Here is a 12,149-nt window from a genome sequence, read left to right as displayed (position 1 = left end):
TGCAGTGACAGCTGAGAGAAGCAGACGAACACGCTGATGTGTCAGTTACAAGCATGTCTAACTTGGATGAGAGCAGACAGCCCAGGCACAGATGCGGCGCGTCACATTGGCAGAGCGGGTTTTTTTACCTGCTTCACTGCGACTGTGTTGCATATGGTTGCGTACCAGCCATATATCTACTTCACTTCTGCTTCAACAGGTACAAACTACATAGAACTGTGTAAAAAACGAGTACAATCTGTTTAAAAATTATTAAAACACTTCATTGTACCAGGGACAATGCAACCTTGTTTTTTTTTCACTGCAAATTAAAATCAATCAATCAAATCAATATATAGCCATGATCCTGTAGTTAATACAATCTAGTTAATCAATTCAGAACTTAATATAGCCTACGCTTCCAAACTCTGCATAACCAACTGCGTTATAACTTGGCAAAACTCAATATGCATGCAGAAATCTCCATAGAAAACACAGGTGGCAAGCAACCACACACAACACAGATGCAGTTGGTGTAGCAGGCAAACAAACCCGCCCCGCCCACGTGACACGCTGCATCTGTGCCTGGCACTAAAGATAACATATCATTTCAGCTGTTCTGCTACAGTTGTATGTTGTACTGAAATCCAATAAATGTGTTACAGGTTACATTTAAGTGAAATGTGTGGCAGAGCCATGTTTGTTCAGGAAAACACATAGTTGAATGTTAATATGTCAGCAACAGTATCATGTTGTAAAGTCAGTAAGGAACATCTGATGAAAATAAAACATGTTTTAAAATTCATTGTTAGAACTGTAATGGTATTATTAAGTACTCATATTGGTTCTCGGTATTGGCAAGTACCCAAATGTAAGTACTTGTAAGTAAGTATGTACTTGTAAGTACTTGGTCCCCGGGCGCTGCAGCTGCCCACTGCTCCTTTACAATAGGATGGGTTAAATGCAGAGAACAAATTTGTTGTAACAATACAATTCATTGCAAGAATACAATGACAAAATAAAGTGGCTTTCTCTTTTTTCTTTCCTTTACTTGGTCTGAAAAAAAGTGGTATCGGTGCATCCACATGTGTTAATCTACTGCCTCACAATAATAATTCCAATTTTTACACTCATTTACCCTTGGTAAAGTCAAAAAGGATAGAAATCCTCTTGAAGAGAATAACAGACCATAGAGTTAAGCATGCATAATTTGATTTTACTTGAACACCTGAAAAGGTAAAAATGCAAAAAGGGTTAATTTTATAAAGAAAATTTCAATTCAATGAGTAAACCTACTGAGCTGGAAAAGCTTGGTGAAGAACTTCAGCACCCTGTTGCAGAATTTTGCTGACAGATTTTCATTGGCCGTTGCCATAATGATTTGAACAAGTTCTCCACTGTGGGAGGGGGGGAAAAAAGAGCAAAATGTTGTAAGAAAAAAAAAAAAAAGCAGGATCACATGTGCTCTGATGAGACTTGTCATATTTTTGTTAGTTAGATACCTGAATGAGAAGAACTCTTCCATGGCCTTGCGGACCTGACTGCTCTCAAGCTGTTTTTCCAGGTACTGCAGGCATTCCTCGAGCACAGACTCATCCAGACCGCTAAAATATAGAGGTTAAAAAACTAATGCAATATTTCTCATTAATCAAGGATTAGAAATACTTCCATAAAGTGAAATAAAAATGTAAAAGAAAACATTGATGTCAAGTTTTAAATACTGCTCTGATTGGGCAAAGTCTGTTTTCTGTTTCCAAGTTAACAGCACAGTCTATTTTGAAATGATAAAATTGGTTTCATAAGCCCATGACCATAACATTTTCAAAAAGTTTTTTTTTTAACCAGACAGCACAAATATATGGTTATATTTAAATGTTTATGGCATCAGTGGTGGGAAAAAATATCTTCCCTGTGAAGTTTCCATGAGAATGATACTAAGTCCACATCAACTTTCTTCAGTGAAAACACTATTACATAGTGGGGTTCAAAATTACACATACTGGTGGTAATTCCGCTAGCAAAAACTACGATGAAATGTGTCTTTTTGCATGCTCAATAATCCAGGTAAGGAAAGCACAGAAATGTGAATCAGTTCATCTGGACACGTTTATTGAAAGAAATGTTTCATCACTCATCTAAGTGACTGCTTCAGACTGAAAAGGTCAGTTAAATAGGATGAAATATGCTCCTTCATGGCCTTTTTTCCAAAATTAAGATGAGATTACAATCATATTAAATTAAAATTTGCCTTTATAAGCAAAGATTATGATGAAATGTAGTAAGTATTTGTTTACAAAAGTGCATTGTCTCATTTTGGCGAAGTCAATGACAAACACTTCTTTTCAGGTTTTGACAACAAATATGACACACTGGTTGACTAGATTAATAATAATAAAAAAAACATGTTCAATCATGCCTATCTGACTCTTATTTTGCTTTTTTTTCCTGAATCCCAGCTGGAACCAACAGTGAGGCATAATCTTTCAATCAGTGAAATTATGTCACAGGACATCATACCTGTTGGGGTCTGAGTGGTTGGCAATGATGTTATAGCAGCCTGTGACCAGCCGCTCATAGATACGGGCCAGGAAGGCGTCTGACTCAGACGGGCCCAGGATGCGCTCCAGAGAAGTGCTGCTGCTCTCAGCCACACTCTCCGTGCTGCTCTCCAGGAGCAGGGGCAGCAGGGTCCGCACAACTTGCGATGGATTCAGCTCTTCTGTGCTGAAGAGAGATAAAGATGATGTAATGTTAGCCCAGCTGATAGATTTTCTTAGAAATAAAACCTGTCTGTAACATCGGCATGTCTACTAGCTGCAATGTGCATCCAATACATCATCTTTTACTGATTTAAAGGATTACACAAACTCAGTGTTTCCCTCTACCATATCCATAAGTGGGTGGGCCGCCCACTCTGAAAATGTTCAAATGCTATCATTTTCAGTGAAAAAGAAAACATGTGCAACAACAGTTTACAGAATCAGAGGCTTTCAAATGAATACCTAAATGCAACTGTCTCATAGAGATGAAACGGTATGAAAATTTCATATCACAATTAGAGTGACCAAAATTATCACAGTTATCAGTATTATCACTACTACTACTTTCATCTGCTCCCATTAGGGGTCGCCACAGTGGATCATCCATTTCCATCTCTTCCTGTCCTCTGCATCTTCCTCTGTCACACCAGCCACCTGCATGTCCTCCCTCACCACATCCATAAACCTCCTCTTTGGCCCTCCTCTTTTCCTCTTCCCTGGCAGCTCCATATTTAGCATCCTTCTCCCAATATACCCAGCATCTCTCCTCCACACATGTCCAAGCCATCTCAATCTTGCCTCTCTTGCTTTGTCTCCAAACCATCCAACCTGAGCTGTCCCTCTAATATACTCGTTCCTAATCCTGTCCTTCTTCGTCACGCCCAACAAAAATCTTAGCATCTTAAACTCTGCCATCTCCAGCTCAGCCTCCTGTCTTTTCATCAGTACCACCGTCTCCAAATCATACAAGATAGCTGGTCTCACTAACATCTTGTAAACCTCCCCTTTAACTCTTGCTGGTACCCTTCTGTCGCAAATCACTCCTGACACTCTTCTCCACCCACTCCACGCTGCCTGCACTCTCTTCTTCACCTCTCTTCAGCACTCCCCATTACTTTGAACAGTTCATCCCAAATATTTAAACTCATACGCCTTCGTCACCTCTACTCCTTACATCCTCACCATTCGGCTGTCCTCCCTCTCGTTCACGCATATGTATTCTATCTTGCTCCAACTGACTTTCATTCCTCTTCTCTCCAGTGCATAATAGGGCTGAACGATTAGGGAAAATAATCTAACTGCAAATTTTTTTAGATCAATATTGTGACAACTATTTAGTATGCAACATTTTTTTCAAAGATCATTATCGTCTGTGTTATCCACTAAATACAAGCAATAAATCATTATATAGTATCAAAAAGACAACAGTCAACATATAAACTGCTCTTTCCTGTAGGCCAGGCCTACATGTTATGATGAAATGAGATGAATTGATGCATAAATTGATATGAATAACATCTTTATTTAACTATTTAATTGTAAAAAGAAAAACCTCCAATCACAGTAGACTGATTGATTTAACTTCAAGCCTTGTAAACAAGTAATATAATTATCATGACTTTTTAACAAAGCATTGCAGAACAGGCCTGGTGTGAACATTAATGTGAAATCTCTCCCATTTCAAAAAGATTAGATAACTCAAAGTCGTTATAATAAACATGTAATAAGTAACCATGTGGATTGCACTTTTTAATAAACGCTAAAAAGAAAAAGAAACACTGTGTGACCATTAATATAAATATTAAATATTAATTTTACTGATATCCAGTCAGTTACAGTAACAAACCACACAGACTAAAGTGCACAAGGAGTATGGCTCTGCAGCCAATATGTCATCCTACTGTATCTTTCTTAGTAACTCACAGGTTTTTGCCAGGAAAACCAGCATATCAACATTTGCTGGTTTTAAGGATGAACCAGTACAAGTTCCTATATTCCCTCCAGTGCTAAACAGACATTCTGGGGGGGAACTTGTGGCTGGTACACAAAGATACTTGCAGGCCAACTTGCTCAGTCATGGAAAGTTGATCTTGTGCAACTTCTACCAGGCCAGGAGATCTTCAACTCCATAAATGGAAGGGGTCATCAGGTAACTATTAAACTCAGTCTCCATGACACTGGTACAAAACGCCGCTGCTCGGCTCATTACCCGGACAACGAAGCATGACCATATCACTCCTGTGCTTGCTTCCCATATCACTCCTGTGCTTGCTTCCCTTCCCCTATTATATTTCGGATTGATTTTAAAAATTCACTGCTCACTTTTAAGGCTTTAAATGGTCTTGCTCCTTCATACATTTATGATTTATTGACTCGGTATATGCCCCATCAACCACTAAGATCTACAGATGGAGACCTGCTGGTTATTCCCAGGTCTCGGTTTGTTTCAAAGGGTGATCCGGCTTTTGCTGTTAGAGCCCCCACACTATGGAACTCTCTACCTGTTGAACTAAGATAAACCAAGTCTCTAGCTTCTTTTAAATCTCGTCTTAAAACCTTTCTTGTTATGAAAGATTTAAGCTTTATTTTTTATCTCATCTCATCATCAGCCGCTCCTCCGGGGTAGGGCCGCAGTGGCAGCAAGCTAGATAGGGCACTCCAGACGTCCCTCTCCCCAGCAACACCCTCCAGCACCTCCTGGGGGATCCAAAGGTGTTCCTAGGCCAGATTGGACATGTAGTCCAACCAGCGAGTTCTGGGTCTACCCCGGGGTCTCCTCCCACTTGGACATGCCCAGAAAACCTCCAAAGGAAGGCACCCAGGAGGCATCCTAATCAGATGCCCAAACCACCTCAACTGGCTCCTTTCGACATGAAGGAGCAGTGGCTCTACTCTGAGCTCCCTCCGGATGTGCGAGCTCCTCACCCTATCTCTAAGGCTGAGCCCAGACACCCTATGGACGAAACTCATTTCAGCCACTTGTATCCGCAATCTCACCCTTTTAGTCACTATCCAATGCTCATGACCATAGGTGAGGGTTGGAATGAAGATTGACTGGTAAATTGAGAGCTTTGCCTTCCGGCTCAGCTCCCTCTTCATCACAACGGTCCAGTACAATGTCCGCAATACTGCTGATGCTGCACCAATCCGCCTGTCAACCTCCCGCTCCATCCTACCCTAACTTGTGAACAAGACCCCGAGATACTTGAACTCCTTCACTTGAGGCAACAACTCATCCCCAACCCGGAGGGAACAATCCACAATTTTCCTGTAGAGAACCATGGCCTCAGACTTGGAGGTGCTGACTCTCATCCTGGCCATTTCAAAATCGGCTGTAAACCACCCCAGTGCGAGCTGGAGGTCACGTTCTGATGAAGCCAACAAAACCACAACATCTGCGCACAGCAGAAATGCAATTCTGAGGTTCCCAAAATGGACACACTCCTCACCTTGGCTGCGCCTTGAGGGGGGTGGAGCAGTGACTGGGACAGCTCAAAAAAGAGCAGGGTAATTGGCCAAATACAATTGGGGAGAAGAAAAAAAATAATAAAGAAAAAAAAACTTTGGCGTAGTCCGACACTCACTGAAAACGTGTTTGACTTTGTGCCGAGAATGCGGACACAGCTCTCACTTTGGTTATACAAGGACCGGATGGCTTGTAGCAACTGCCCCAGTACCCTATACTCCCGCAGTACCCCCCACAGAGTGCCCCGGGGTACACGGTCGTAAGCCTTCTCCAATTCCAAAACACATGAACACATGTAGACTGGCTGGTCAAACTCCCATGTTTTTATTTTTACTCTTACTTTTATAGTCTTACTCTTATTTTTGTCTTGTCTGTTTTTGTTTTTTGTTTTTTTTGTGAAGCACTTTGTAACATTGTTTTAGAAAAGTGCTATATAAATACAATTATTATCATTATCATAATGATTATCTTCAAGTTGCACAGGCAAAGCAGGAGATGTTACACTGGTCTTGAAAAAGCTGCCGATCGGCAGCCCTCCCGGATCGGCAGAGGGGGTGGAGCAGCGACCCGGACAGCTCAGAAGAGCGGAGTAGTTGGCCAAAAAAAACAAAACAGCCATTCGTTTTGCAATGAGGGATATGGCCAAAAAAAAAAAAAAACAGCCATTAGTTTTGCAATGAGGGATATATATACAGTGCATCCGGAAAGTATTCACACCCCTTCACTTTCCCCACATTTTGTTATGTTACGGCCTTATTCCAAAATGGATTAAATTCCTTTTTTCTCAGCAATCTACATACAGTACCCCATAATGAAAAAGCTAAAAAGGTTTTGTAGAAATTTTTGCAAATTTATTAAAAATAAAAAACTGAAATATTGCATGTACATAAGTATTCACACCCTTTACTCAGCACTTGGTTGAGGCACCCTTGGCAGCTATTACAGCCTCAAGTCTTCTTGGGTATGAAGCTACAAGCTTGGCACACCTATATTTGGGGTATTTCTCCCATTCTTCTCTGCAGATCCTCTCGAGCTCTGTAAGGTTAGATGGGGGGCGTCGCTGCACAGCTATTTTCAGGTCTTTCCACAGTTGTTCAATGGGGTTCAAGTCTGGGCTCTGGCTGGGCCACTCAAGGACATTCACAGACTTGTCCCGAAGCCACTCCTTCGTTGTCTTGGCTGTGTGCTTAGGGTCGTTGTCGTGTTGAAAGGTAAACCTTCGCCCCAGTCTGAGGTCCTGAGCGCTCTGGAGCAGGTTTTCATCAAGGATCTCTCTCTGTACTTTGCTCCATTCATCTTTCCCTTGATCCTGACTAGTCTCCCAGTTCCTGCCGCTGAAAAACATCCCCACAGAATGATGCTGCCACCACCATGCTTCACTGTAGGGATGGTATTAGCAAGGTAATGAGAGGTGCCTGGTTTCCTCCAGACGTGATGTTTGGCATTCAGGCCAAAGAGTTCAGTCTTGGTTTCATCACACCAGAGAATCTTGTTTCTCATGGTCTGAGAGTCCTTTAGGTGCTTTCTCGCAAACTCCAAGCGGGCTGTCATGTGTCTTTTACTGAGCAGAGGCTTCCGTCTGGCCACTCTACCATAAAGGCCTGATTGGTGGAGTGCTGCAGAGATGGTTGTCCTTCTGGAAGGTTCTCCCATCTCCACAGAGGAATGCTGGAGCTCTGTCAGTGACCATCGGGTTCTTGGTCACCTCCCTGACCAAGGCCCTTCTCCCCTGATTGCTCAGTTTGGCTGGGCAGCCAGCTCTAGGAAGAGTCCTGGTGGATCCAAACTTCTTCCATTTACGAATGATGGAGACCACTGTGCTCTTCGGGACCTTCAAAGCTGTAGAACTTTTTTTGTACCCTTCCCCAGATCTGTGCCTCGATACAATCCTGTCTCGGAGGTCCACAGACAATTCCTTTGACTTCATGGCCTTATATAGACAGGTGTGTGCCTTTCCAAATCATGTCCAATCAATTGAATTTACTACGGGTGGACTCCAATCAAGATGTAGAAACATCTCAAGGATGATCAGTGGAAACAGGATGAACCAGAGCTCAATTTTGAATGTCATAGCAAAGGGTGTGAATACTTATGTACATGCAATATTTCAGTTTTTTATTTTTAATAAATTTGCAAAAATTTCTACAAAACCTTTTTCACTTTGTCATTATGGGGTATTGTGTGTAGATTGATGAGAAAAAAAAGGAATTTAATCCATTTTGGAATAAGGCTGTAACATAAAACGTGGGGAAAGTGAAGGGGTGTGAATACTTTCCGGATGCACTGTATATATCCATCCATTATCCGAACCGCTTATCCTGCTCTCAGGGTCGTGGGGATGCTGGAGCCTATCCCAGCAGTCACCGGGCAGCAGGCGGGGAGACACCCTGGACAGGCCGCCAGGCCATCACAGGGCCCGCCTGCCCGCACACACACACACATGCACACGCACGCACACACACACACACACACACACACACACACCTAGGGACAATTTAGTACGGCTGATTCACCTGACCTACATGTCTTTGGACTGTGGGAGGAAAATGCAGCACCCGGAGGAAACACACGCAGACACAGGGAGAACATGCAAACTCCATATGTATTTAAACACACACACACACACACACACACACAAGATAAAGTCTAATAATAGTTATCATTGGACTTTATCTTAACTTGATTATATATAAATGTCTTGCTGACTGTTGCATTTCAGTCTTCAGTACAGATGTGGTCTGCGCTGGTGTACTGTGTTTTGAACCTCGGGTCCAAAAATGAAGTGACATCCAAAAGCTCCTCGGAACCTTGGTTTTAGTTGACCTAGACAGGTCAGTGTCCTCATCAACTTCAGCCAAGACTGATGTGGCCAGAAGACAGAGAGCTGGGTTGAGGTAGGAGATGCTGGCGTACTCCTCTCCAGAAAGAGCATCAGCAAATTCCTGGAGAGGATGTAGCACCTTGTGAATAGACTAACACATCAATATCCTGCCAGGTCGGGACAAGGGGGCGCACATTTCGATCTCCTGACAATACCTGGGATATGGGCTTGGTTTGTTCTAGCACTCTTGCAATCATCATTTCTTTAGAGCCCCATCTTGCTGGGCACTCAGTTATGAGGGTGTGCCCAGGAAGATTGGGCTCCCTTTGTGCCTCACATATTACTGCCTTCTTCTTCCAACTGTGGGAGAAGTGCCACACCAGCTTCTTGCACAGCCCTGTTGCTCTTGACATTCTGTCATCTTTAATTGCATTTTCTGAAAGAAATGAAAGAAAAATATTAAATTAGTGAACTTTATAAAATTTAAGTTGTATTACTAGGTTATCACACACACACACACACACACACACACACACACACACACACACACAAATACTGAAAACAACTTACCAATGACAAGATGTAATTGGTGGCCGAAACACTGGAGCCTGGTCCACTCGTTAAGCTGCGCTGCCTTCACCATGTTCGATGCACTGTCTGTGTTAGGCAGACATGTTTTTCTTCATCGAGGTCCCAGCTGGCTAGCCTTTCTCAGCAGGCTGACTGCAATGTTCTCCCCGTGTGGTCTTCCAGGAAGTAAGCAGTCTGAAGACAGCGAGGTTTGAGGTCGAATTCTTCACTGATGAAATACACGGTCAGACTCTTCAAGGTTCCACTGTATGGCTTGACCACATGCCCGTCGTAGTAGCGAAAAACTCCACTGGTTTTAACTCAGTGGTGACTCTGTCTGCATGTTTTATATAGCTCCGGTATGGCAACCTGGCTAAAATATGTGTGAGATGGGATGCTGTACCATTTATTTATTTATTTATTTTTTATAAATTTATTTCTGATTTTTCCCTTTTTTCTCCCAATTTAGTGGCCAATCGATCCCTATTTTAATTCAAACACCCACCCTCGCACTGTGTGCGTTCGCCAACTGCATCTCTCCGGCCGGCAGTCTCGAAGGAGACCGCCTCGCCACTTTCGTGACAAGGCGACTCCAAGCCGAACCACTGTTTTTCCGACACACACAGAGACGCATTCACGTGACGAACACAAGCCGACTCCGCCCCCCTCCCGAAGACAGCGTTGCCAATGATCGCTGCTTCGTCGAGTCTGGCCATAGTCGGATCTGACGAGACCGGGGCGCGAACCCCAGTCCCCAGTGGGCAACTGCATCGACACAGAGCCGATGCTTAGACCGCTACACCACCGCGGACCGACATGCTGTACCATTTATAGTGTCTTTACCAAAGCCATAAACTTGGCCTTGGTCACCGTGCTGAGGGGCACCATGTCTTTCCCTACGAACTCCGCTATCGCTCGAGTAATTTTGCGGTGCCGTTTTGAATCTCGTTCATATAGAGATATATTCTTGAACATTTCGGTCAGTGAGCCCTGCCAGGTGGTATTCGGCCTACTTGACATACTGGTAGTCAGGTTTTTAGCCAGGCAATTGCAATACATGAACTTGTGATGCTTTCTGAAATGCTGGAACAGGTTTGTAGTGTTGCCTGTGTTGTACCTACAGTAGCACGGCACGTTCTGCACAATACCTGACTCTGTTAAACATTTTCTTTCCTAAATCCAAAATAAGTCCAAACAACCGATGTACTGCTCCTCTTTGACACTAAAGTCACCTTTTCGGTGTTTGGTTCTGCCGAGGCCATTTTCAAAAGATAGTAATGTTACTGCTTAATTCAAAGCATGGCGCGGCAAGTTGTTTTCTTCATTTACTGCTCTCACTTGCATGTCACGTGAACATAGGGTAGCGTGTGTGTACGTGAACCCCACATGACCAGGTGTTTCCAACCCTCGCAGCCTTTGCGATTTGAAAATTGAGTTCTATTACATCGCGATTCCGGTTTGAATTCAATCAAATGTTCAGCCCTAGTCATAACTGTGCACCAACAGGCCCAGCGATATGCGAGATTAGCAGCGGACAAATACACAAACGGACAGAAAAAACTTTTTCCTGCCATTGTAAGACTTTTGTACAGCAGCCAAGTCAGGAATGGGAAATATGGGAGGGAAAAAAAGTTGTTAATATGCAACACTCAAGCTAAAAAAAAATCTACCTAATCTACTTAATAAAAACTTTTGCCTGTCAACCTCGAGAGGTTCTTCATCATACAGTTATAACTGTGCACAAAAAATATTAGGCTGATTGGTCCAGTAGTTTGCGAGATTAGCCGCAGACAGACACACACACACACACACACATGCCACCAAACACACGGCATCCAGGCTACCACCTGGCAGAGATGATGGACAAAAAAATACTTAACAAAAAGACTTTCAATATTTGCCTCAAACTGCAGACACTATCCTTGTCACATTGTTCTTAAAAGTTGATCAGAGGACCTACTTGCCAAAAGTTGATGCCCTTTTTACATTATTACCAACTCATAAAATGCTACTGGTAAAAGATAGAATAACCCAGAGGAGACACTTACACAATGAGGTCTCCAGTGAGGCGGACCAGGGAGAGAAGTATGTGTTTGAGGGAAGAGGCCAGGGCCAATGATTGACAACTGAGTGTGCCCAAGTGAGCTGCTTGGATTGCGCTGATGTAGCTCTCTGAGGGAATGGTGTCATTGGCAAATGCATTACGCTGTGGGGGAAAACAAGAGACAAGACTGTTAGAGTCCCTTCATTATTAAAGCACAAAAAAAAGTCCACTTTATTTTGTCATTGTATTCTTATGACGACTTCGTTCTCTGCATTTAACCTATCCTATTGTATAGGAGCAGTGGGCAGCTGCAGCACCCAGGAACCAACTCCAGTTCTTCTGTCCATTGCCTTGGTCAGGGGCACAGGCAGGAGTATTAACCCTAACATTTGATAGTGTCTTTTTGATAGTGGGAGGAAACCGGAGCACCCAGAAGAAACCCACACAAACACAGAGAGAACATGCAAACTCCACACAGAAAACACTAATTTGTGTGAACTACCAGCCAAGCTGTTTTACTGAGGTCAGTCATCACATTCCTTTTTTGTTTGCTAGATAGATGGTAAGGGTGGACAAGACTTGATGCATTTGTTGGGGGCAAGTGAAGATATGGATGCAATATTTGATAAGAATCTTTGTAGCATAGATCTGATCAGTGATGAGAGTAGGTATTGGGAGGTTGGTCCTGAGATGCCTGAGTTTATTAGTGTACTTTTTCATGGTGTGATG

The 12,149-nt window shown here is 43.0% G+C and overlaps 1 protein-coding gene across 6 annotated transcripts in view; it reads right to left on the bottom strand.

The window, feature by feature from the left end:
- The window catches only part of ubr4 (ubiquitin protein ligase E3 component n-recognin 4), a 151,003-nt gene that overhangs the window by 91,733 nt on the left and 47,121 nt on the right, over window positions 1-12,149 (bottom strand). For all 6 annotated transcript variants that reach the window (XM_056275365.1, XM_056275367.1, XM_056275368.1 and 3 more), the window contains 4 exons: window positions 11,425-11,582; window positions 2,497-2,703; window positions 1,482-1,583; window positions 1,276-1,376 (listed from right to left, as the gene is read on the bottom strand). In XM_056275365.1, coding sequence (XP_056131340.1) covers window positions 1,276-1,376; window positions 1,482-1,583; window positions 2,497-2,703; window positions 11,425-11,582 — 568 coding nt within the window. The remainder of the gene's footprint in view (window positions 1-1,275; window positions 1,377-1,481; window positions 1,584-2,496; window positions 2,704-11,424; window positions 11,583-12,149) is intronic.

Source organism: Lampris incognitus, chromosome 2, assembly GCF_029633865.1.
Source record: "Lampris incognitus isolate fLamInc1 chromosome 2, fLamInc1.hap2, whole genome shotgun sequence".
Lineage (NCBI taxonomy): Eukaryota > Metazoa > Chordata > Actinopteri > Lampriformes > Lampridae > Lampris > Lampris incognitus.
Note: the sequence above shows the minus strand (reverse complement) of the source record. Positions and strands in the feature narration are given on the sequence as shown.